This window comes from Anarhichas minor, unplaced genomic scaffold, assembly GCF_050575085.1.
Source record: "Anarhichas minor isolate MPS153535 unplaced genomic scaffold, ASM5057508v1 ptg000053l, whole genome shotgun sequence".
NCBI lineage: Eukaryota > Metazoa > Chordata > Actinopteri > Perciformes > Anarhichadidae > Anarhichas > Anarhichas minor.
In genome coordinates, this window is record NW_027466499.1 from 42,501 (window position 1) to 69,301 (window position 26,801).

Consider the following 26,801-nt stretch of genomic DNA (forward strand, 5'->3'; position numbering starts at 1 on the left):
GTACTGGACAAAGAGGACGGCCCTAGAGATTTTAGACTGTTGGATGGGACAAACAGAACATTTTTTCACATAAAAGAACCAAATGTATATATCTGCAAAATAAAAAAACACTCACCTTCGGGAAAACACAAAACAAACCTGATTTCAGGACCGGAGTCTGGGTTGGGGTTATCCGCGGATAGACGCTGGAATTCAAAATTAAAATACTGTCCAGCGTTCTAAAAATAAAGTGGAACACACAAAAAAACAATGGAAGTCACCGATTGGGAGTCAGTAGAGGAAACAGGACAAACCTTGTGTGCCCGTGCTCTCTGCCTGCCTTCTTGGTAGGCAGAAACCTATTTTCCCTTTACCTAACCCTAACCCTAACCCTTAACCCTAACCCTAACCCTAACCCCTAACCCCTAACCCTAACCCTAACCCTAACCCTAACCCAGGGGGGAGGACAACCACCACCATCTGGTCCCCTTTGTCTCCACCTTTTCTCCTGCCTCTAGGACCTTGAATACCAAGGTTAAAAGTAACTTTAAGAGGGTACAGGACCACGTGGAATCCCTTGTGGATTTTAAAATCATAGCAGCGTTTAGAAGAAACAAAAACATAAAAGATCTTCTAGTACATGCCTCCTTGGGCGGAAAACATAAAAAAGACAAGCACAACAGACACTTTAAAAATATTAAATTCATGGTAAATCAACATACTCACCTGAGTGCACCTGTGTGGCATATGACCAAGCCAGGGTCAATGAATTTGGTGTATTGTATCGAGTGCGTGGTTTGTAAAAAACTGTATATTGGGCAAACCAAGAACAGTTTAATCCTAAGACTGAAGCAACACTTGAACTTGATTGATAAGACTCATAAAGTTACTCACCTGTACGAACACTTCAGACAGCATGGGAGGGAAAATCTCCTCATCATGGGGTTGGAGTCAGGATCCTGGTGGTCAGACAGACAGCGACTGGCAAAAGAAAGACAGTGGATTAATAAACTTAACACAGTTTATCCATATGGTCTGAACCAAATTAACTAAAGCCAGTCGCCTAAATAATATACTTACCCCCTCGGATGAGGGTGGGGAGATCTCTTCCAGGGCACCTGTCAAATACAAAACAAAAGATACAATACAAACCCTTTTCTGAGAAACAAATGTGTTAAAGCTTGAAATTTGTGAGCCTGTGCATTCTGGCTGCCTAAGTGCAGCCAGACTTCTTTTTTCCCCTAACCCTAACCCTAACCCTAACCCCTAACCCTAACCCTAACCCTAACCCTAACCACCCTAACCCTAACCCTAACCCTAACCCCTAACCCTAACCCTAACCCGGCCCTTTCTTGGGTTCTTTTTTGAGCCGACTAGAATTATATACCGGGAGGTTTTAGGGAAGGTTTTAATAAACTCTAAATACTCGGGTCCTTTTTTCCAGAAGGACCTAGAGAAAAGAGAAACGTTTTTAATAGAGGAGGATCAATTTGAAATAAATCAGGAGGCAACTGGTGGGCAAGTTTTGCACCTCAGCTTTTAGCCTGACTGACTTTTTTTAACACATGGACCCATAAAGTACGGTCTTTTTATCATTATTTGATCCTCCCCTATGGAAGCGGTATTGCATAAAATTGCATTGGAGTTACACCCTTGGGATTTTTGAAAAATAAACCCAGAGAAAGGGAAGAAAAACCTTTTAGCAATAGGAAGGGGATCAATTTGAATAATCGGCAGGTTATAGGTTAAAGCTTTCCCCCCCCCGCCTTATTTTTGTTTGTTTGTCAGTCATTACCTACCCTCTTACCGAATACTTACCTGGCTCCTTGTGGAGGTGGGACCATGGTCCTCGGGGTCCATGGACGATTTCCATCTCGTAGTTTTTCGGGGGGGACGTCCGGGAGTGTGAGAAGTACTAGGCCCTCCATCCCTGCTGAAAATAAATTGCACAAACAATATTTCAAACTGCTACAAGCGGTCCACCATGCAGAGGTGGTGGAGGAGACCCAGCGGTCCCATATGTTCCCGGTGGGGATGCGGAGGCAGGTCAATAAACTGACCTCCTTCATTAAGCCTTCATCCCCCAATGCTGAGACCACTGCAAAGGTCAAACTGAACACAGACGAGTGGATGCGAGCAAACATGAATATTCTTAAGCACCACTACGATCAAGTGATAGCAGTGGGCCTGCAGGACCTACCCCCTGTGGATCAGGTGGCATTGGACAGAGCGATTGCCTATGGTAAAACTAGGTATAAGAAACGACTAAAAGCCTCGTCCATTGCTGCCTTGATATCGTTGGTGGGGGGTGGGACACGGGCTCCCTCTGGCTTGGTCCATAACACCACCTTTGGGCCGGACCCCGATCTCGGATCCAATTCTCATCCAAGTCCTAACCTTAACCCCAGTCCTAACCCCAACTCCTATCCCAGCCATAATCCTAACCTTACCCCATGCCTTAGCCCTAACCTTAACCCGGACCCCAACCCTTACCCTAACCCCAATTCCTACCCCTATCCTCAGCCTAACCCAAAACCCAACCTCCTTCCCCAATCCCCTTCCCCTACCTTGGATGAGATTGGTCCTAGCGTTGTCTTAGCGCGGATCAGGGGGAGTCCTCCCAAGCCATCGAGCCCTGGGGCTAGCAGTGTGGCACTGGGTACTCATCCCACCCCTTGCCTGGGGTCACTGGATGACCTTTCACCGAGCCCACCTAGGGAGGAGAGGATTCTGACGGATGGGGATCTGGGATTGGATCACCCCCTTGAGGATTCCACCCTATCAGGGGATGATCCATCTGGCTCCCTATCATACCTGTTGGACCTCTGTGATGGTTCCCCTCAGAGACCGACCCTGCATGCCAATTTTTATCGGAAAATTGCGAACTGGTCTCTGACGGTGGAACAACCTGTGCTGGTGTTGGGGGATGAGAATTTGGCAGAGATACCAGGGTGGGGAGATGCACTGGTGCAGGTGGACAGTTTCCCTGGGGCCCAAATACACCATATGAAGGGAATTCTTGATAAATTGGACCCTTGCCCCACTGTCCGGATGGTTTTGCTCTCGATTGGCTTGAACAACTGCCTGAGAGGGAATTTGTTTAAAACTATTAAAAAACAATTCCACCAATTGATGGCAGTGGCGGGCAGGGCTTTTCCCCAGGCAAAAATCTGTGTACCACTGATCCAGTTCTCATCACAGCTCCCGCCACAGGCAAAACACCTAATAGCACAAACAAACATCTTCTTGGAAGAATCTTTTAGCGTGTTGGAGGGTGTGGAGGAACAATTCTTTAGGGTACGGTCGGATCACCCAGAGTACTGGACAAAGAGGACGGCCCTAGAGATTTTAGACTGTTGGATGGGACAAACAGAACACTTTTTCACATAAAAAAATAAATGTACTTACCTGCAAAATATATAAAAAAATACTCACCTTCGGGGAAACATAAAACAAACCTGATCTCAGGACCGGAGTTTGGGGTGGGGTCATCCACAGATAGACGCTGGAATCCAAAATTAAAATACTGTCCAGCGCTCTAAAAACAAGGTGGAACACACAAAAAAACAGGGGAGTCACCTATTGGGAGTCAGCAGAGGAAACAGGACAAGCCTTGTGTGCCCGTGCTCTCTACCTGCCTTCTTGGTAGGCAGAAACCTATTTTCCCTAACCCTAACCCCTAACCCTAACCCTAACCCTAACCCTAACCCTAACCCTAACCCTAGCACAAACAAACATCTTCTTGGAAGAATCTTTTAGCGTGTTGGAGGGTGTGGAGGAACAATTCTTTAGGGTACGGTCGGATCACCCAGAGTACTGGACAAAGAGGACGGCCCTAGAGATTTTAGACTGTTGGATGGGACAAACAGAACACTTTTTCACATAAAAAAATAAATGTACTTACCTGCAAAATATATAAAAAAATACTCACCTTCGGGGAAACATAAAACAAACCTGATCTCAGGACCGGAGTTTGGGGTGGTGTGATCCACAGATAGACGCTGGAATTTAAAATTAAAATACTGTCCAGCGTTCTAAAAACAAAGTGGAACACACAAAAAAACAAGGGAGTCACCGATTGGGAGTTAGTAGAGGAAACAGGACAAACCTTGTGTGCCCGTGCTCTCTGCCTGCCTTCTTGGTAGGCAGAAACCTATTTTCCCTTTTACCTAACCTGCCAGTGCCATGGGTATATCTTTCCTCTCGCTCTATAAAACTCCGAAAACACAGAGCAATAACCTATAAACCTTAATTTTCTTTGGGGACTGCTCCCAGAGAACTACACCCCATAAGGGAATTCAATGGGTGTAGAAAAGGTTTTTTAAAATTGTATCTGTGTGATATGGTGACTTTGGTTTAATTTCCCCCCCCCCCGTTTGTCTTAAAGAATACATTTTGGCAACCTTGGAAAAACTTGGTTTATCTGAGATTGGTGATGAAGATCCCTATAGGGAAAATCATCAGTCCTGGTTGCCCTCCTAATTGGGGAAAATGATAGACAGGTGTGATGAGCAGGTGTGATGATGTGATTAAAATGCCCAGGTGTGTTTAGCCAATCAGGAGCTTGCTTTTTAGCTCCTCCCCCGTGTTTTTCCTATATGTTGTCTGTTTTGTCGGTCTCCCTCAGATTCCTCTGAAGAAGCCACAGCGTGGCGAAACGTCAGGAGCTCCAACATTTGCACTTAACCCTCAGCCTTGCTGATTTTTAAACAGATGATTTTTAAACAGATGGTTTTAATATCCACCTTTTAACATTATTTGATCCCTTTCCATGAGTGTTGTGCACTAGCTGCACTTTTACTGCACCCAAAAAAAAGCCTTTTTTGACACCTCCTGGCTTTCTAGCTAAACGGCCAAAAAGGCCTCAAGAAACCTGCCACCTCTGAGAGTGTGTGTTGGGTGGGTTTTGCACAGTTTTTGTGAGTGTGACTTGCGTGTTGACCCCTATAGGGGTTTGAGTGTGGTTTGTCACCATAAAGCACATTGTGCTACATTAAATAAATTGGCCCTTTCTTGGGCTCTTTTCTGAGCCGACTAGAATTTTATACCGGAGGTTTTAGGGAAGGTTTTAATAAACTCTAAATACTCGGGTCCTTTTTTCCAGAAGGACCTAGAGAAAAGAGGAACGTTTTTAATAGAGGAGGATCAATTTGAAATAAATCAGGAGGCAACTGGTGGGCAAGTTTTGCACCTCAGCTTTTAGCCTGACTGACTTTTTTTAACACATGGACCCATAAAGTACGGTCTTTTTATCATTATTTGATCCTCCCCTATGGAAGCGGTATTGCATGAAATTGCATTGGAGTTACACCCTTGGGATTTTTGAAAAATAAACCCAGAGAAAGGGAAGAAAAACCTTTTAGCAATAGGAAGGGGATCAATTTGAATAATCGGCAGGTTATAGGTTAAAGCTTTCCCCCCCCGTATTTTTGTTTGTTTGTCAGTCATTTCCTACCCTCTTACCGAATACTTACCTGGCTCCTTGTGGAGGTGGGACCATGGTCCTCGGGGTCCATAGACGATTTCCATCTCGTAGTCTTTCGGGGGAGACGTCTGGGAGTGTGAGAAGTACTAGGCCCTCCATCCCTGCTGACAATAAATTGCACAAACAATATTTCAAACTGCTACAAGCGGTCCACCATGCAGAGGTGGTGGAGGAGACCCAGCGGTCCCATATGTTCCCGGTGGGGATGCGGAGGCAGGTCAATAAATTGACCTCCTTCATTAAGCCTTCATCCCCCAATGCTGAGACCACTGCAAAGGTCAAACTGAACACAGACGAGTGGATGCGAGCGAACATGAATATTCTTAAGCACCACTACGATCAAGTGATAGCAGTGGGCCTGCAGGACCTGCCCCCTGTGGATCAGGTGGCATTGGACAGAGCGATTGCCTATGGTAAAACTAGGTATAAGAAACGACTAAAAGTCTCGTCCATTGCTGCCTTGATATCATTGGTGGGGGGTGGGACACGGGCTCCCTCTGGCTTGGTTAACACCACCTTTGGGCCGGACCCCGATCTCGGATCCAATCCTCACCCAAGTCCTAACCTTAACCCCAGTCCTAACCCCAACTCCTATCCCAGCATTAATTCTAACCCTGACCCCAACCCTTACCCTAACCTTAACCCCAATTCCTACCCCTATCCTCAGCCTAACCCTAAACCCAACCTCCTTCCCCAATCCCCTTCCCCTACCTTGGATGAGATTGATCCTAGCGTTGTTTTAGCGCGGATTAGGGGGAGTCCTCCCAAGCCATCGAGCCCTGGGACTAGCAGTGTTGCACTGGGTATTCATCCCACCCCTTGCCTGGGGTCACTGGGTGACCTTCCGCCGAGCCCACCTAGTAAGGAGAGGATACTGACGGATGGGGATCTGGGATTGGATCACCCTCTTGAGGATTCCACCCTATCAGGGGATGATCCATCTGGCTCCCTATCATACCTGTTGGACCTCTGTGATGGTTCCCCTCAGAGACCGACCCTGCATGCCAACTTATACCGGAAAATTGCGAACTGGTCTCTGACGGTGGAAAAACCTGTGCTAGTGGTGGGAGATGAGAATTTGGCAGAGATACCAGGGTGGGGAGATGCACTGGTGCAGGTGGACAGTTTCCCTGGGGCCCAAATACACCATATGAAGGGAATTCTTGATAAATTGGACCCTTGCCCCACTGTCCGGATGGTTTTGCTCTCGATTGGCTTGAACAACTGCCTGAGAGGGAATTTGTTTAAAACTATTAAAAAACAATTCCACCAATTGATGGCAGTGGCGGGCAGGGCTTTTCCCCAGGCGAAAATCTGTGTACCACTGATCCAGTTCTCATCACAGCTCCCGCCACAGGCAAAACACCTAATAGCACAAACAAACATCTTCTTGGAAGAATCTTTTAGCGTGTTGGAGGGTGTGGAGGAACAATTCTTTAGGGTACGGTCGGATCACCCAGAGTACTGGACAAAGAGGACGGCCCTAGAGATTTTAGACTGTTGGATGGGACAAACAGAACACTTTTTCACATAAAAAAATAAATGTACTTACCTGCAAAATATATAAAAAAATACTCACCTTCGGGGAAACATAAAACAAACCTGATCTCAGGACCGGAGTTTGGGGTGGTGTGATCCACAGATAGACGCTGGAATTTAAAATTAAAATACTGTCCAGCGTTCTAAAAACAAAGTGGAACACACAAAAAAACAAGGGAGTCACCGATTGGGAGTTAGTAGAGGAAACAGGACAAACCTTGTGTGCCCGTGCTCTCTGCCTGCCTTCTTGGTAGGCAGAAACCTATTTTCCCTTTTACCTAACCCTAACCCTAACCCTAACCCTAACCCCAACCCCAACCCTAACCCTAACCCTAACCCTATTCCTCTGAAGAAGCCACGGAGTGGCGAAACGTCAGGAGCTCTCCTCTATTGCACTTAACCCTTGGCCTTGCTGAGATTTTAACTTTTGGTCTCTTGACCCATGCTGATTTTAGAATTATTTGATCCTTCCTATGAAAATTGTTGGCACACAAAATTGCATCTTCTTGCATCATAAACACCTACTGATTACGTAGCCGGTGACCTCGAGAGACTAGCCATCTTAGTGTGTGTGGGGTGGTTAGGCACAGTTTTGCCAGTGTGTTTGCTGTGTTTTTGACACCTTAGAAAGGGTTTCTTGAGTGTGTTTGGGACACTATAAAGCACATTGTGCTTTGTAAAATAGGCTGCCAGTCTCTCTGGGTCCCTTTGCTGGGGTTTATCAGTGGCTTATAAATGTGCTAGGTATTCCTAGTATTGTACTGGGAGACCTAAAATTACTCGGGTCACTTATTAAAAAGGACCTAAATGAGAAACAAACACTTTGTATATAAAAGGAAGGATTAATCAGAAAAGACCAGTCGGCTACGGTTGGGCGAAAAAAAGATATTTTTTGGAGTACAACCTGGGCCAGACTGATTTTTAAATACATGGTCTCTTTAGATCCATGGTTCTGTTTTTTTAAAAACATTTTAAAGATTATAATCAGCAGGCTATTGGTGGGCAATTTCCCATTCCCCCTCCCTTCTTGTCTTGTTTTGTTTTGTGTGTCCCCAAAAAAAACCCTTGGGTTCTAAGCACTTAAAAATACTTACCTTTTGACTCAGAAACTTACCTGGCCCCCTATGGTGTTGGACCATGGCTTCTGGGCATCATGATCGGTCATCTCGCCGTCGGTTTCATCGCTCGTCTAGGGGCGAGTCCAGTACTGGGCTACCCATCCCTGCCAGGGAAACAGAAAACAGTTTACAGAAACGATACTTTAAATTGCTACAAGCAGTCCACCATGCAGAAATTGTAGAGAGGACCCAGCGGTCCCAGAGGTACCCGATAGGTATGTTGAGACAGGTCAATAAACTTGCCTCTTTTATCAAACCCTCATCCCCCAATGCCGAAACCACGGCAAGGGTCCAGTTAAACACAGATCAATGGATGCAAACTAATATGAATATCCTTGAGCTACACTATGACCAGGTGATAGCGATCGGCCTCCGGGATCTACCCCCCTTAGACCAGTTGGCATTGGACAGGGCAGTGTCTTATGGCAAGACCAGATATAGGAATCGCCTAACTGCCTCATCCATAGCCGCATTGACAGCACTGGTAGGAGGTGGAGCGCAGATTCCATTGGGTATGGGTAGAGGTAGGCCCTCCTTGGACCCTGTTGGGCCTGATGGACCTGCCGCTGGCTCGGTTGGATGCTCTGGTCCTGGCCCCTTGCCTGGCCTGGGCTCGGTCCCTAACCTCAGTCTCGCATCTCGTTGTGACTCCAATCTCGGTCCTAATCTCGGCCCTAATCCTCATCCCCTTGGTTCCGACCCTAACCTCAACCACTCTCATCCTAACCTAAACTCCAACCCCCATCCCGATCCTGACCCCAACCTCAATCCCCCTCCCGAACTCCTTCCCTCCATCTTGGGTGGTAATAGCCCCAGCTATGCCACAGTGGTTAGGGTGGACCCCAGAGTGACTGTGCAGGCTCAGGTATGCCTTAGACAGGAGCGTAACTGGAAGGAGAGGACACAACCTGCTCCATCTGAACCTCCTAGCCCTGAGATTGATTGTGCGGCATTTGACTTCCGTCCCAATTTTGACTTGGGGACAGCGGATAGTACTGTGTCCAGCTTATCGGATGTAGTGAGTGGGCTGGAAACTGAGGATATTTGTCATCAGGGTATGGTGATACCAGTGACTGAACGAGCACCTGTTACTAATGTGGCAGTGGAGGGGTCTGACTCCATCTCCTCATCCCCGTTTGGGGAGAGTGGGATGGTGGGGCAATTTGGGCCCCCTGAGGTGACATTGGTTGCTGATAATCTGGGAGTGGATCACCCGTTGGGGGATTCCACTACGGTAGAGAGCATTCTATCTGGCCCGTCAGCCGTCCATTTGGATCCCATTGGGGTTGCAGCTCCTCCTCCCTCGCAAAGGCCAACTCGGCATAATAACACCTATCATAAAATTGTTAACTGGTCTTTGGAAGTGGAAAAACCTGTACTGTTGTTGGGTGATTCTAATTTGGCGAGGATCCCAAAATATAGCTACCCGTTGGTCCAGGTGGACAGTTTTCCTGGGGCCCATATACACCACTTAAAGGGGGTCCTGGAGAAATTGGACCCATGCCTCACTACCCAGAAGATTGTACTCTCGGTGGGTCTGAATAATTGTTTGAGTGTGAACTTGCTGAGTACAATAAAAAAACAATTCCAGCAATTGGTGGCACTAGTAGGAAGAGTTTTTCCCCAGGCGGAAATCTTCGTACCACTAATCCAGTTCTCTACACAGCTCCCACCGGGAGTGCAATCTCTAATAAAACAGACAAATGTCTTCTTGGGTGAAACGTATAGGGTGCTGAGGGGGGTGGATGAACATCTATTTAGGGTACAACCCCATGACCCAGTACATTGGACCATGACTACCGCTTTGGACATCTTTGAGGGCTGGATGAGACAGTTAAACTAGAGGTAGGGGGACCGAGTCTTCTCACCCCTACACACTCCAGCATACTCAACCTGTCACTCCTGTATTCTTTACAGGAGTCGGAGCAGGTGTTGTTGGAGAAGGGCCTGTTTTTTATTCCAACACCACTTGGGGTAGATAGGGACGGCCTTCGGAGAGATCTCTATGGGTACCACAGACGGTTAAAACTACTTAATCACTATGATTATTCTGTGGGTTCAGCCCCGAGCCTGTTCATCGAGCCCTCGAAATGGGAACCTGAGTGGGCTTCGGTCCCTGAGTGTCTGAAAAAACTGATCAGTTGTGACACCCGAGAGTTCGATAGCATCTCGCTTAGACCCACGGGTGAGGACAATCTGACGGTGAAGGAAAGACAAGCATTAAACAGACTAAAACGAAACCAGGACATAGTCATAAAACCTGCGGATAAGGGATCAAAAATAGTCATTATGGACAAAACCCAATACCTAACAGAGGCAAATAGACAACTTAATAATGCTAGACATTATGCACCTCTCACTGACTCTCTCCAATTGGAGACTCAGTGTAGGATTCGGGAGATTGTCGTAGGGCTATATGAAAATGGATACATTACTGCGAAACAAAAATACTACCTGTTTGGTTCAGATCCTCCACGGAACCGGAAATTCTATCTTCTTCCGAAGATTCATAAGGATCCTGCAACGTGGACTGTTCCTCACAAGATTCCCCCCGGTCGACCGATTGTTTCCGACTGTGGGAGCGAATCATATAGAGTAGCAGAATATATTGAGCATTTTTTAAATCCCTTGTCCCAGAAACATCCCAGTTATATTAAAGATACATATGACTTTGTGGATAAAATTAAAACCTTTGACTTACCTCCTGGAGCAATGTTCTTCACGTTGGACGTGGATGCTCTGTACACCAACATAGACACTGAATTGGGCTTGAAAGCAGTAAAAGAGATTTTTAACAAATATCCTGACCCTGATAGACTGGATGAAGCGGTCCTCTCTCTTCTGGAACTGGGGTTGACAAGAAACGACTTTGAGTTTGACTCCAAGTATTATCTACAGGTAAATGGGACAGCTATGGGGAAGAAGTTTGCCCCGGCCTATGCAAATATTTATATGGCGGACTGGGAACAGACTGTCTTCCCCAAATGCTCTAAAACCCCATCATTGTACATCCGTTACCTTGATGATGTTTTTGGAGTCTGGAACCACTCTGAGTCGGATTTTAAACACTTCATCGGCATCCTGAATGGCCATCACGATTCGATCAGTGTAAAATATAACTTACAAACTGACAAGATCGAATTTCTGGATACTGAAGTTTTTATGATGAGGGAGAGTGACGAGGATGGGAGGGGCCGTCTGGGGACGAGAGTATATTTTAAACCAACCGACACCCATGCCTTGTTGCACAAAACTAGTTATCACCCCAAACACACTTATAGGGGAATCGTAAAATCCCAACTAATACGATTTAACAGGATATGCACGAGCCCAGGGGATGTCGATGTGGCAACAAAGATACTCTTTAAAGCCCTTAAAAGTAGGGGCTACGGGAGGACATTTCTTCGCTCCATTAGAACTGGGGTACAACAGAGCCTGCAACAGGTTCAAGCACCTAGTAGAGCGAAGCAAAATGGAAACATCATTCCGTTTGTAACCACATTCTCGTCGGCCTCGTTGAAACTGAACTCCAGGGTCAAGATGCAGTTTAGGAAGCTTCAGAATGTTATTGAGCCCCTGTCGGATTTTAAAATCATTTCAGCTTTCAAGAGGAATACAAACCTCAAAGATCTTTTAGTTCATGCCTCCCTGAAGAGTGGAAAACAGCGACAAAATGACACTCATTTTAGATCAATCAAATACATTACCAACAAATACACGGACCTTGGTGCTCCGGTCTGGCAGGCCTTCCAGCTCGGCTCGTCTAACCTAGTGTATGGGATAGAGTGCAAAATCTGTAATAAATTATATGTTGGACAAACAAAGAACACACTCAAACAACGTCTTCAACAACATATATATTGCATTGATCACCGGGAGAAAAACACGGAATTATATGTACATTTCCGTAGTCATGGCAAAGGTAATTTGATGATCTCGGGGCTTGAGTCTGGGGTGGGGTGGTCGGGAGCCCAGAGATGGGCAGCTGAGAGGCGCTGGATTAAAAAACTAAAAACAGTATTGCCCAGCGGCCTGAATGAAGCGCAATAAAAATTAGAGTGACTAATCAGGAGTCAGAAGAGGGACTAAGATGACCTTGTGTGCCCGTGCTCTCTGCCTACCTTGTGGTAGGCAGAATACCTATTTTCCCCCACCTAACCCCTAACCCTAACCCTAACCCTAACCCTAACCCTAACCCAACCCTAACCCCAACCCTAACCCCAACCCTAACCCTAACCCTAACCCTAACCCTAACCCCACAGCCTCTAATGTAGTTTGTGCTCTCAGATGCAGGGCCTGCCACAAACTATACGTGGGGGAGACAAAGAACGAGTTGCACCTCAGAGTCAAACAGCACTTGTACATGATCAATAGTGGGAATGGCACGAGCGTCCTATATGCACATTTTAAACTCCATGGCTCACACGGTCTCCAGAGTGTGGGCCTGGAGAGCAGCGGGCAGTGGAGCAGGGCGCAGCGGCAAGCAGCGGAGAGGAAATGGATCCACAGACTGGGAACTATAGACCCGCATGGGCTTAATGAAAAATATTAACTCCCAGTCTGTTTTTATTGGAGCCTCGCCTGCCTTGCCTTTTCTCAAAAACTTCCCCCCCCCCCCCCCCCCCTTATTATATCTCCACCATGGGATTTCCTTATATACGTGTGTGTGTATTTATTTATTTATTTATTAATATATTTATATTTATCTCACGTGTGGTTTTAATATATTATGCATGTTTTTATTCACCCTTTTAAACTTTTTTAAATTGTATATTATTGTTAAATTATTTATTTATCTGTTTATTTATCTTATCTTTTAATTTATTTATCTATTTTAACTTTCCCCTGGTGGAGACACACCCTTTGTCCTCCCCTCTCCCCACAGGCAGACGAGGCCCACTCTCTTATCCAACGGCGGACGTGGGATGGGGGTATTAGGCATAATTGTACACATTATCTCACTTTTATGCACTTTTTAAGCACTTATGTATTTATTTATGTTTTTATAGTTTTAGAGGTGGTGTGTGTGTGTGTGTGTGTGTATATACATTTATTATATGTTAATTTATCCTTTTTCTCTTTTTTTAAAAAAGCACTTATTTATCTATTTATCCTTTTTAAAGTTTTAGAGGTGGTGTTTGTGTATATACACTTTATATGTTAATTTATCTTTTTATATAAAATTAATTAATTTACACATTTTATTTATATATTCATTGGGGATTTGTTGTGTATGATTGTGGTTTTTATTCCTTTGTCCCCATGTTTGCCCGTTTTTTAATTCCCCTTCCCCTTTTAACATTTCCTCTCTGCCGGTTCCGCTGTTGGTTGCTCTACTGCCGGGCTGTTTTTAATAAAATTGTCTTGATTGTTTTTTATTTTTTAGGTGTTTTATTAAAGCCTTTTTAAAGGACAGCCCCCTTGTGCCAGTGCCCCTCGTGGCCCTCTTAGGAGGGCCACGCTCCTTACCTAACCTAACCCTAACCCTAACCCTAACCCTAACCTTACCCCATGCCTTAGCCCTAACCTTAACCCTAACCTTACCCCATGCCTTAGCCCTAACCTTAACCCGGACCCCAACCCTTACCCTAACCTTAACCCCAATTCCTACCCCTATCCTCAGCCTAACCCAAAACCCAACCTCCTTCCCCAATCCCCTTCCCCTACCTTGGATGAGATTGGTCCTGGCGTTGTCTTGGCGCGGATTAGGGGGAGTCCTCCCAAGCCATCGAGCCCTGGGGCTAGCAGTGTGGCACTGGGTATTCATCCCACTCCTTGCCTGGGGCCACTGGATGACCTTTCACCGAGCCCACCGAGTGAGGAGAGGATTCTGACGGATGGGGATCTGGGATTGGATCACCCCCTTGAGGATTCCACCTTATCAGGGGATGATCCATCTGGCTCCCTATCCTACCTGTTGGACCTCTGTGATGGTTCCCCTCAGAGACCGACCCTGCATGCCAATTTATATCGGAAAATTGCAAACTGGTCTCTGACGGTGGAACAACCTGTGCTGGTGTTGGGAGATGAAAATTTGGCAGAGATACCAGGGTGGGGAGATGCACTGGTGCAGGTGGACAGTTTTCCTGGGGCCCAAATACATCATATGAAGGGAATACTGGATAAATTGGACCCTTGCCCCACTGTCCGGATGGTCTTGCTCTCGATTGGCTTGAACAACTGCCTGAGAGGGAATTTGTTTAAAACTATTAAAAAACAATTCCACCAATTGATGGCAGTGGCGGGCAGAGCCTTTCCCCAGGCCAAAATCTGTGTACCACTGATCCAGTTTTCATCACAGCTCCCGTCGCCAGCAAAACACCTAATAGCACAAACAAACAGCTTCTTGGAAGAATCTTTTAGCGTGTTGGAGGGTGTGGAGGAACGACTCTTTAGGGTACGGTCAGATGATCCAGAGTACTGGACAAAGAGGACGGCCCTAGAGATTTTAGACTGTTGGATGGGACAAACAGAACACTTTTTCACATAAAAAACTAAATGTATACACCTGCAAAATATATTAAAAAAAATACTCACCTTCGGGTAAACATAAAACAAACCTGATCTCAGGATCGGAGTTTGGGGTGGGGTGATCCACAGATAGACGCTGGAATCCAAAATTAAAATACTGTCCAGCGTTCTAAAAATCAAGTGGAACACACAAAAAAACAAGGAAGTCACCGATCGGGAGTCAGTAGAGGAAACAGGACAAACCTTGTGTGCCCGTGCTCTCTGCCTGCCTTCTTGGTAGGCAGAAACCTATTTTCCCTTTTACCTAACCCTAACCCTAACCCTAACATTAAGGAACAAAGCCGTTATGATACTCAGCAATACCATAGGAAGCTGAAACTGGCAGCTTATTATGAACATGCAAAAGACTCTGAATCGCTGCCTTTCATTCAGAAATCAGTCTGGACTCCCCCCCAGGGACAAACACCCAGTGAAATCACGGCTCTCATCAAGGCGGACCTTCAATATTTGGATGCTGAGTTTAGGGTCCATCGTGTACCACCAAACCTGAGTACTGAAGAGGTTAGAGCACTGACAGAACTGAACAGTAACAAACACATCATCATCAAGCCAGCTGATAAAGGCAGTGCGATGGTCATTATGGACAGAGAACAGTATGTATGGGAGGGTTATCGACAACTCAACGACCCCAAATACTACACTAAATTGACCAAACCTATTTATCCAGAAACGATTCCAATCATGAACAAAATTATCCAAACTCTCTATGAGAAAAGGTTTATTAAGGCAAAACAAAAATATTATTTAATGGGCAACTCGGAACCCAGAGCCAGATTATTTTACATGCTGCCCAAAATCCACAAGGATCCAACTAAGTGGAGCAAACCACATGAAATCCCTCCAGGTAGACCCATTGTGTCTGACTGCAGCAGTGAAACATATTACACTGCAGAATACCTGGACTTCTTCCTCAATCCTCTCTCGACCACACACCCCAGTTACATTAAGGACACGTACCACTTTATCAACATAGTAAAAAAACTGCACATTCCTGACAACTCTATTCTGTTTACAATTGACATAGACAGTCTATATACAAATATTGACTTCAAAGAAGGCATGCAAGCCATAAGAAATGCATTTCGGAAACACCCAAACAAAAAAAGACCAGAAAAAGAATTATTACAGTTATTAGAGATTAATTTGACCAAAAATGACTTCACATTTAATGGAGAATTTTTCCTGCAAATTAAAGGTACAGCTATGGGGAAGAAATTTGCTCCCGCATATGCAAACATCTTTATGGCTGAATGGGAGGAGTCAGCCCTAAAAACATGTCCTAAAAAACCTCTGTACTACTACAGGTTTTTAGATGACATCTGGGGGGTGTGGCCTCATACGAGAGAGGACTTTGACACATTTTTGAACACGCTGAATAATCACAGTGAATCAATCAAGCTAAAATCAACCAGCAGTTTGACCTCTGTCGATTTCTTGGACACCACCACTTTTAAGAACGACAGGTTCAAGGAGACCCACACACTAGCGATCAAAGTGTTCTTTAAAGAGACAGACACCCACGCTCTGCTCTATAAAACTAGCTTCCACCCAAAGCACACCTATGCAGGCTTGATTAAGTCACAATTGTTGAGGTTTCACAGAATTTGCACTGAAGAGGAAGATTTTAATTCGGCAGTCAGAGTGCTGTTTCAAGCTTTGTCCACCAGAGGGTACTCTAGGACCTTCCTTAGAAAATGCAGAAGGTCATTTCAGCAAACTAGACCACCAGTAGTAACTTGTAACCTTCCATTTGTGACGACATTTTCCCCGTCAACTGTTGAACTAATTAGACAAAGTAAAAGGAACTTTCAAAAACACATTACAGGAACATCAACATTACAAAACTATAGCATTATTGCTGCATTCAGGAAAAACAAGAATTTACAGGATCTCCTGGTAAAAGCGAAAATTAAACCCCTCTCTGACCCTAAACCCAGAGTACAGGGCCAGTATTTTAAACACCAAAACTGGTTCACTAATCGGTACACAAAAGAGGTCTTTCAGACAATGACCCGTGGCAGTCTAAAGTCGAAAAATTGTATATATCTGATTTCTTGTAAAAAGTGTGGTTTACAGTATGTGGGTGAAACGGGGAACACCATTTCTACTCGATTCACTCAACACAAATATAACATACTGAAGAGGAAAAAGATGGAGACACCTTTTGTGAAACACTTCCTATTACATGGATGGAAATCTGTTTTAACGACTGTCATTGAGTGTAACCCCAGGTGGAACATTTCCCAGAGGAAAAGGGCTGAAAGGATCTGGATTGCCAGACTGGATACAAGACATCCTAAAGGCTTGAATGAGAGGTAGGTGCTTCAGGATGTGAGGTGGTGATGGACAGTGCACAGATCACCTTGCTGGCTTCCAGCATGGTGATCACAATCCCCTAACACCTAACCCTAACCCTTTATTTATCTATCTTAACTTTCCCCTGGTGGAGACACACCCTTTGTCCTCCCCTCTCCCCACAGGCAGACGAGGCCCACTTTTTATTCCCGATCCAACAGCGGACGTGGGATGGGGTTATTGGGCATAATTTTTGCACATTATCTCACTTTATGTTTATTTTTTAAGCACTTATTTATTTATTTATCTTTTTTAAGTTTTAGAGGTGGTGTGTGTGTATATACATTTATTATGTTAATTTATCTTTTTTCTTTCTCTTTTAAAAAGCACTTATTTATTTATTTATCTTTTTAAAGTTTTAGAGGTGGTGTTTGTGTATATACATTTTATATGTTAATTTATCTTTTTATATAAAATTAATTTATTTATACATCTTATTTATATATTCATTGGGGAGTTGTGTGTGATTGTGTTTTTTATCCTTTGTCCCCATGTTTGCCCGCTTTTTAATTCCCCTTCCCCTTTTAACATTTCCTCTCCTCCTGCCCCGCTGGCGGTTGCTCTGCTGCCAGGCTGTTTTTAATAAAATTGTTTTTATTGTCTTTTATCCTCAGGGTTTTTATTAAAGCCTTTTTAAAGGACAGCCCCCTTGTGCCAGTGCCCCTCGCGGCCCTCTTAGGAGGGCCACGCTCCTTAAAAAACCTAACCCTAACCCTAACCCTATCCAGTCCCGGGCCCTATGCCCTAAGCTTAACCTCAATGGAGAAGCGGGTATTAGGGTCAGTACTACAAGTATTCGGTCCCTGGACCTTTGCCCTAAACATAACCTCACTGAAGGATACGGCAAATAGGAACGGTGCGACAAAAAAACGGTCACGAAACTCACAAGAGAAAATTAAGCCAGTTGCCTGATGAAGGAGTAATATCTCCGAAACGTTGCGACAGAGGCTTAATCTTGAGTGCAGGGCTAAGACCAAACAGTCTGCTATGAGCGCAGGGTTACGACCATACAGTCTGCTATGAGCGCAGGGCCAAGACCATACAGTCTGCTATGACCGCAGGGTAAAGACAAAATAGTCAGATATTTCAGCGCACTATGACCAATTTTTTCACATGTCGGGACGGAACGGTTGGATATTTGGGCGTGTGTGGATGCTTGTGGAACATTGATACTTACCTCGGTGGGAGAATGGACCAGCCAAACTGTGTGAGGGGCCGGGGTGTGATGTTTGCCTCGCTGGCGGCTTAGAGTCGGAGCTCAGAGATGGACAGTGCACCGGGGGACCTTGCTGTTTTTACAGCATTGTTCCCCAAAACCCCAACCCAACCCTAACCCATAAAATAATGTAGCCTACCTAAACATGTATTCTTTTTGCACTTTGTCCAATATCCCTTCTATCCTGTTTATTAAATGTTGACTCTATTTGGCCCTCAACATAGTCCCTCCCTGGGATTGAGTTTGACACCCCTGCATATCTGCTGTATTATGCTAAAAGGTGTCATTTTGTAACGCTTTTGGTTGTTGGTGTGCCACGGGATCTTTTTAATGTAAAAAAATGTGCTGCGGCTCAGATAAGGTTGAAAAACACTGCTCTAGACCATAATCCAGGTATAACCATAAGAAAAGATGTAAATATCCAGACGGGAGGCCACACATCCCAAAGGCCTCAATGAGAGACCGGAGTGGTGTGAGGCAGTGATGGACAGAATCACAAACCCACACCATTCAAAAACAGAATAACAACTGACTTCATATTTATTTAGATAACAAAACAAAGTTCATAGTTCATCAAAAAATGACTTAAAAGTAACAAAGTTAACACAAACCCAACATGCACCCCAGGTGAGATCAGAAAACAAAGAACAAAGGCTTTTTTTGACCATCTGTTTTGACAATCAAGACATCTTCTGAAAGATGAACACCAAGTAGATACCTGGACACAACAGAGAGAGCAGGAAAGGATCAATACATATTTATTAGAATGAGTCAGGAGTTCTGTCATCAGTATGTGGACATGTTTGATATTAACATATGAACGACTCAGTCCGACATTCTCAGATGAAGAACTGAAAATAGTTGATGAAATATAACAATTCATCTACTTTTAAGATCCAAGTCTATTTTAACTAAACTAGAATTGTGTTTGCTGGGATCATTTAGATCATAAATCCAATTCTATATTACAAATGATAATTTTCATCACAAGAAGATGACGAAGGCACCAGGTTTCTATCACCTCAGGGTCAGAAAAGTGTGTTCAATTCCAACATGTTAATGTGCAGATTAAACTGCAACACTGACGTTAATGTGCAGATTAAACTGCAACACTGACGTTAATGTGCAGATTAAACTGCAACACTGATGTTAATGTGCAGATTAAACTGTAGCGCTAACGTTAATGTGACGATTAAACTGTAACACTGACGTTAATGTGACGATTAAACTGTAACACTGACGTTAATGTGACGATTAAACTGTAACACTGACGTTAATGCGAAGATTAAACTGTAACAGACGTTAATGTGAAGATTAAACTGTAACGTTAATGTGAAGATTAAACTGTAACACTGACGTTAAGATCAAACTGTAACGCTGACGTTAATGTGAAGATTAAACTCTAACACTGACGTTAATGCGAAGATTAAACTGTAACGGTGACATTAGTGTTACAGTTTAATCTTCACATTAACGTTAATGTGAAGATTAAACTGTAACGGTGACGTTAATGTGAAGATTAAACTGTAACACTGACATTAAGATTAAACTAACACTGACGTCAAGATTAAACTGTAACGGTGACATTAATGTGAAGATTAAACTGTAACACTGACGTTAAGATTAAACTGTAACGGTGACGTTAATGTGAAGATTAAACTGTAACACTGACATTAAGATTAAACTAACGGTGACGTTAATGTGAAGATTAAACTGTAACACTGACATTAATGTGAAGATTAAACTGTAAAACTGACGTTAAGATTAAACTAACACTGACGTTAAGATTAAACTAACATTGACGTTAATGTGAAGATTAAACTGTAACACTGACATTAATGTGAAGATTAAACTAACACTGACGTTAAGATTAAACTGTAACACTGACGTTAAGATTAAACTGTAACGGTGACGTTAATGTGACGATTAAACTGTAACAGTGACGTTAATGTGACGATTAAACTGTAACAGTGACGTTAATGCGAAGATTAAACTGTAACGGTGACGTTAATGCGAAGATTAAACTGTAACGGTGACGTTAATGCGAAGATTAAACTGTAACGGTGACATTAATGTGTAGATTAAACTGTAACGGTGACGTTAATGTGTAGATTAAACTGTAACACTGACGTTAATGTGAAGATTAAACTGTAACATTGACGTCAATGCGAAGATTAAACTGTAACGCTGACATTAATGTGAAGATTACAGAGACATTAAAAACTTACTGGCGGCTTCCCACTCAGATCTGCTGAGAGTGCCCTGCACACAAACAAACAAAACTGTTAGACCACACATGACTCAACTTGGACAAACCAGACTGGAAATATGTGCATTCAGAAGACCCACCAGTGGGAGTTGGACGCCGGCTCTGACACAGTTCTCTTCAGCATGGCCGTACTCTCCTCTGCTGTCTGTAGCCTGTCGACCTCCATCCTCACAAGGAAATGGCTGAAAATACAACAAGCACATTTTCACTAAACAGTAACTAGATAGTAATTCACACATTAAATGCATATCAACTACAAGTTCAGTACACAGTAAAATAATCTGCACGGTGAACACTGTTTACTATGACACTACTACAGTACCCGTTCAAAACAACGTCCTGTCCTGTTGCTACTTGCAGCTTTCTCGAGAACGTTATGAGAGAGAATCTGCTCAGCCAACATGAAAAAATATATATTCATCACACAACCGATTCCGACACAAGTCACCCGACCCACGAACAGAAAAGTTTATGGCTTAGATGGGACCGAGACAAAAATGACAAAGAAGGACAAAGAACAAAGAAGAACACAGAAGGACAAAGAACGAAGACGGACAAAGACCGTCAAAGAAGAACAAAGAAGGACAAAAAACAGACAGTCTGACAAAAAACAGACGCAGTATGTAGTATGGGTGTGTGATTGAGACAGAGTGATTGAGAGGGGAACAGAAATGACTAAAATAGAAGACAGATTTTGGTAACGTCTTAATTTCTTCATCTACATTTAAGTCTCGTCTTTTCCTGAAAGATATTGAGATCAAATCCCTCCCATCACAGCCTGGTCGCCATGACAAGTGGAACACGCTGAGCAAAGGTCATTCAGTCGCTTGCTTTGACAGAACCACCGCACTTATAAGGTAGAGCATGAATTTATAACTTAGAATGGAAGAAGCGTTCACTATTTGATTTACGCTACTTTTATTTCTGTTTATCTTACATTAACTGATTAAAAACAACACAAATTACGCTAAAGAGCACTGATTTACCCAAAGGCCCACTTGGATTATTGATTGATAATATACTGTTCTACCTACAGAGACAATGTTTACAACTGATTATTGATTGATTATGTACTGTTCTACCTACAGAGACAATGTTTACAACTGATTATTGAATGATAATGTACTGTTCTACCTACAGAGACAATGTTTACAACTGATTATTGATTGATTATGTACTGTTCTACCTACAGAGACAATGTTTACAACTGATTATTGATTGATAATGTACTGTTCTACCTACAGAGACAATGTTTACAACTGATTATTGATTGTGTGACGACCCTCTCTGCCTGTTCGTTTGGCTGCCTTCCTTGCAGGTGTGGAGGTGGGTGTGGCATAGGGTCGTCAGGCAGAGTGGAAGCACCTGAGGCCATTAGCAACACTGGCCCTGTGTGCCAGAGCACCCAGGATAAAAACCCTCTGGATTCTCAGTTGATCTCTCGCTCCTTCCTGAGACACCCACTTTGGTTGCGGTTATGGTTTGTTTTTACACTATACAACACTGCATATACACTTTACACGCACCCACTCACTTACACTGCTGAAATGACTGACTTCACATGTCACTGTTAGTTTATGTTTGTCTTTTATATTACTTTAAACTTAATAAATAATTAATCAACTGCTTCATTGAATGCGTCTCCCTTTTTTGTCATGGCCGTTCGGCCCGGTTTGTGACAATTGATAATATACTGTTCTACCTATAGCGACAATGTTTACGACTGATTATTGATTGATAATGTACTGTTCTACTTACAGAGACAATGATTATGACTGATTATTGATTGATAATTAAATATTTAAATTTCCAGAGCCACTTTGTACCAGTTTTACCTGCAGAGCCATCATCTTCATCATGAGGCTGCGATGATGCTCCTTCTTCACTTTCTCTTCAAAGAACTCAGAAAATCTCTGCTTCACCACCAATCGCATGTTGTAACGCTTCGCCATGCTGACACAAACACAGAGACACAAGTACCTTTAGAACCAATAACTTAGTCTACAGTATATTATGATTAATACCCTTTTCCGATGTGAGGGTCAAAGTACAGAGGATGTCGTATGCTCTACAGATTGTAAAGCACTCTGAGGCTAATTTGTCATTCGTGATATTGGCCTTCATGAATAAAATTGACTTGAATAGAAACTCTAGTTTTACAGTAACGCCTGTTCAGAATTTAGTCATCGGTTGTGTGTTTTTATAATTAGTCAAACATCTTTTGCACTCAGTCCTGAAACAGCACTGATGTATTAAACATTTCATTACAACACAAAGATTTTTAACTCTCGTCTCTCAGTGAAGTGTTATTATTAATAATATGATCTTACTGTTCAAAAAGAGGGAAGTAGACGAGGGACTCTGGAACATCGACAACGTCCTCGAGGCTAAAGTGATACTGACACCCAAACAGTGGATAGAAACCTTTGGACTGAAAGGAAACCTTAAAAACCTCATTACCAAACGACAGAGAGTCCGACGCCTCCAAACGTTTACTGTGGAGGATGAGCAAAAAAGAAAAAGAGAGGCATTATCTAAACTTATGTCAGTGTATTTCTACATATACAATCTGAATTACATTAACAAGCTCTACACAGGTTTAGAAAGTATTCAATTCATCATTACCACAGCATCTAAAAACACCATCAGTCATTGAAGCTCCTGGCAGAACACAGCAGGAAACGGTAGTGTTATAGATAAATGTTTGTTCTTACACAAGTTCGAAGGCGTCAGGAGTCGTTCCTATGAAGTAACCTCCAGGTTTCAGACGCTCACAGGCGTTTCTCAACATCATGTCGGCCTTCTGTTCGTTCTCAAATGAGTAATGATAAACAAACTGACAGCTACAGATGTCAAACAGCAGCTCTGGGTCATCCAGCTTCTCTGACAAAACCTCCTGTGGAGACACAATGATAATGTTAGGGGTAAACTTCTCTAGCTGTTGTTGTTCTACATAGATAAAGTAGTGAACTGATCTAGGCGGTGTTGTTCTACATAGATAAAGTAGTGAACTGATCTAGGCGGTGTTGTACTACCTTGGAACAGTCTGCGTTGATAAATTGAGCACTGAAGAGTTTCTCGTTAATGTGACTTTTCTTCTTCATGTCTTCGTAGCGACTCTGACATTGATCCACCGACACTCCGGCTATATCTGAAAATGAAAACACGTTATTGATTATTAATTCACATAAAACATCAGGAGAACACGAGTCAGGAGAGTCTACTTCAGGAGAACATCAGTCAGGAGAACATCAGTCAGGAGAACACCAGTCAGGAGAGTCTACGACAGGAGAACATCAGTCAGGAGAACACACGTCAGGAGAGTCCACGTCAGGAGAGTCCACGTCAGGAGAACACCAGTCAGGAGAGTCTACGTCAGGAGAACACCAGTCAGCAGAACATCAGTCAGGAGAGTCTACGTCAGGAGAACACCAGTCAGGAGAACATCAGTCAGGAGAGTCTACGTCAGGAGAACACCAGTCAGGAGAACATCAGTCAGGAGAACACCATTCAGGAGAACACCATTCAGGAGAACACCAGTCAGGAGAGTCTACGTCAGGAGACTCTACATCAGGAGAACACACGTCAGGAGAGTCTACGTCAGGAGAGTCTACTTCAGGAGAACACCAGTCAGGAGAGTCTACGTCAGGAGAACACCAGTCAGGAGAGTCTACGACAGGAGAACATCAGTCAGGAGAACACACGTCAGGAGAGTCCACGTCAGGAGAGTCCACGTCAGGAGAACACCAGTCAGGAGAGTCTACGTCAGGAGAACACCAGTCAGCAGAACATCAGTCAGGAGAGTCTACGTCAGGAGAACACCAGTCAGGAGAACATCAGTCAGGAGAGTCTACGTCAGGAGAACACCAGTCAGGAGAACACCATTCAGGAGAACACCATTCAGGAGAACACCAATCAGGAGAACACCAGTCAGGAGAGTCTACGTCAGGAGACTCTACATCAGGAGAACACACGTCAGGAGAACACACGTCAGGAGAACACACGTCAGGAGAACACACGTCAGGAGAGTCTACGTCAGGAGAGTCTACGTCAGGAGAACACACGTCAGGAAAGTCTACGTCAGGAGAACACACGTCAGGAGAGTCTACGTCAGGAGAACACACGTCAGGAGAGTCTACGTCAGGAGAACATCAGTCAGGAGAGTCTACGTCTGGAGAACATCAGTCAGGAGAGCATCAGTCAGGAGAGTCTACGTCAGGAGAACACACGTCAGGAGAACACACGTCAGGAGAGTCTACGTCAGGAGAACACATGTCAGGAAAGTCTACATCAGGAGAACACACGTCAGGAGAGTCTACGTCAGGAGAACATCAGTCAGGAGAGTCTACGTCAGGAGAACATCAGTCAGGAGAGTCTACGTCAGGAGAGCATCAGTCAGGAGAGCATCAGTCAGGAGAGTCTACGTCAGGAGAGCGTCAGTCAGGAGAGCGTCAGTCAGGAGAGTCTACGTCAGGAGAACATCAGTCAGGAGAGTCTACGTCAGGAGAACATCAGTCAGGAGAACTACAAGAAGAGGTGTAAAGACCCTGAAGAAATGTGCTGGTAACAATAACTCCATAATAAATTACCTGCACAGACCAGGTGATTAATTCCTCCTCTCCTCCACTTCAGCAGGTCTCCTCCTTTCCCACAGCCGAGGTCCAACACAGAAACCTTCGGAGATCCTGAACCCCGCACTTGGTCCAGGATCTCTCCTGTCAATCAAATAAAAAACACAGGTGTGTTCAGGTGTTTTTCTTTTCTTGTAACTATAATAACTTCCTTTGACCACCTACCACCACACCAAATTCTGTTCTCAAACGTAACACTAAAGTTTCTACAAATATTAGTTATTTTTGGAATCCACACATTTAAAAATAAGATACATCACAGAGCTGCTTCATCTGTTACTCTCGTTAGTGTCCGGAGAAGATTAAACTAAATTATGACAAAAGAATCAGAGCACTTACAACTCATATACGTTCCTCATAACTCATATACGTTTCCTCATAACTCATATACGTTTCCTCATAACTCATATACGTTCCTCATAACTCATATTAGGTTCCTCATAACTCATATACGTTTCCTCATAACTCATATACGTTCCTCATAACTCATATTAGGTTCCTCATAACTCATATATGTTCCTCATAACTCATATACGTTCCTCATAACTGTGGGTAAGGGTTACCCCACAGTTATAAGTTCATGTTAGTTCATGTAAACCCTGAATCATCTCGTCTCTCCTCTGCTACACTTATCAGTGAGGATGTTTTTATTGATCGTATTGATTAATAGTCAGTTACCGATCAGGACACTCTTCAGCCAGTTGTTGAAGTTCCTCATGAAGAAGATTCTGCTTTGACTTCTCGCAGCCAGACCGACTTCCTGCAGACTGTTGTAGTGACTCGCTACCTTCACACTGTGATCAATCAGCTGATGGATAAATCACATATCAATAACTTCACACAATCAATAATCTATCACATCTGAGGGATGATAATCAGTCAGTAAATCTACCAGCTTCTTGGGGGGTGAGACCCGTTCTTCCTCTCGTCTCCTCTTCATCGGTGCCTTCTGTCCTCCTCCTCCTTCCTCATGTCTCCTCTGTCCTCCTCCCTCCTTCAACGTTTCTGTCTTGGCAGACTGAAGCTCCATCATTCAAACTGAAAGACAGAAACATCACATGACATGACCAGCTCCTCCACCCTGACCAGCTCGACTCCTCCACCCTCACCAGCTCGGCTCCTCCACCCTCACCAGCTTGACTCCTCCACCCTCACCATAACCATGGACCGGCTCCTCCACCCTGACCAGCTCGGCTCCTCCACCCTCACCAGCTCAACTCCTCCACCCTAACCAGCTCAACTCCTCCATCCTAACCAGCTCAACTCCTCCATCCTAACCAGCTCAACTCCTCAATCCTAACCAGCTCAACTCCAGTGTAGAAGATTGATTTTATTTTAGTGACTTAGAGAGCAGAAATATCGGAACCATCAGGAGTAAACACAAACAACAACAAACCCGCTAACGTTAGCTGTTAGCTGCTAACAATAAACCGGTCTGAGACAGACGGAAACAAAGACGACATTTTAATCTCTTCATGAAATAACCGCTCAGCCGTTAAAGTTCCGTTAACGCAACAATATCTTTAAAGTTAAAGTTAAACACAACCAATAAAGCAGAGAAACTCACGAGGCTCTGCAGACTGGACGCGTGCGCGCGGAGCAGCTTCTGGATGTGTCCTGGATGTGCACACGTCATATTACGGCGCCACAGACCTTCGGCGACAAAACAAACAGACGG

General features: G+C 44.0%; 1 protein-coding gene across 1 annotated transcript; it reads right to left on the reverse strand.

The window, feature by feature from the left end:
• Window positions 1-18,745: 18,745 nt before the first annotated feature.
• On the reverse strand, window positions 18,746-26,761 carry rnmt (RNA (guanine-7-) methyltransferase). The gene is made up of 11 exons (XM_076075630.1): window positions 26,691-26,761; window positions 26,016-26,161; window positions 25,802-25,931; window positions 25,082-25,207; window positions 23,528-23,643; window positions 23,207-23,388; window positions 22,823-22,987; window positions 22,328-22,445; window positions 20,573-20,674; window positions 20,452-20,485; window positions 18,746-18,941 (listed from the first exon to the last, which is right to left on the reverse strand). Exons 2-11 carry the CDS (start codon window positions 26,154-26,156, stop codon window positions 18,904-18,906), a joined length of 1,152 nt encoding a protein of 383 aa, XP_075931745.1. The 5' UTR covers window positions 26,157-26,161; window positions 26,691-26,761; the 3' UTR covers window positions 18,746-18,903.
• Between the last annotated feature and the right edge of the window lie 40 nt (window positions 26,762-26,801).

Bases quoted from the DNA above. Each gene is read 5' to 3' on its own strand.
- rnmt (XM_076075630.1), bottom strand. From the start codon at position 26,156: ATGATGGAGCTTCAGTCTGCCAAGACAGAAACGTTGAAGGAGGGAGGA. The intron at 22,988-23,206 runs GTAAGAACAAAC...CATCCTCCACAG, and splicing joins CCTGACGCCTTCGAACTTGT to TAAACGTTTGGAGGCGTCGG. The intron at 22,446-22,822 runs GTAAGATCATAT...TGTTTGTGTCAG, and splicing joins TACTTCCCTCTTTTTGAACA to CATGGCGAAGCGTTACAACA.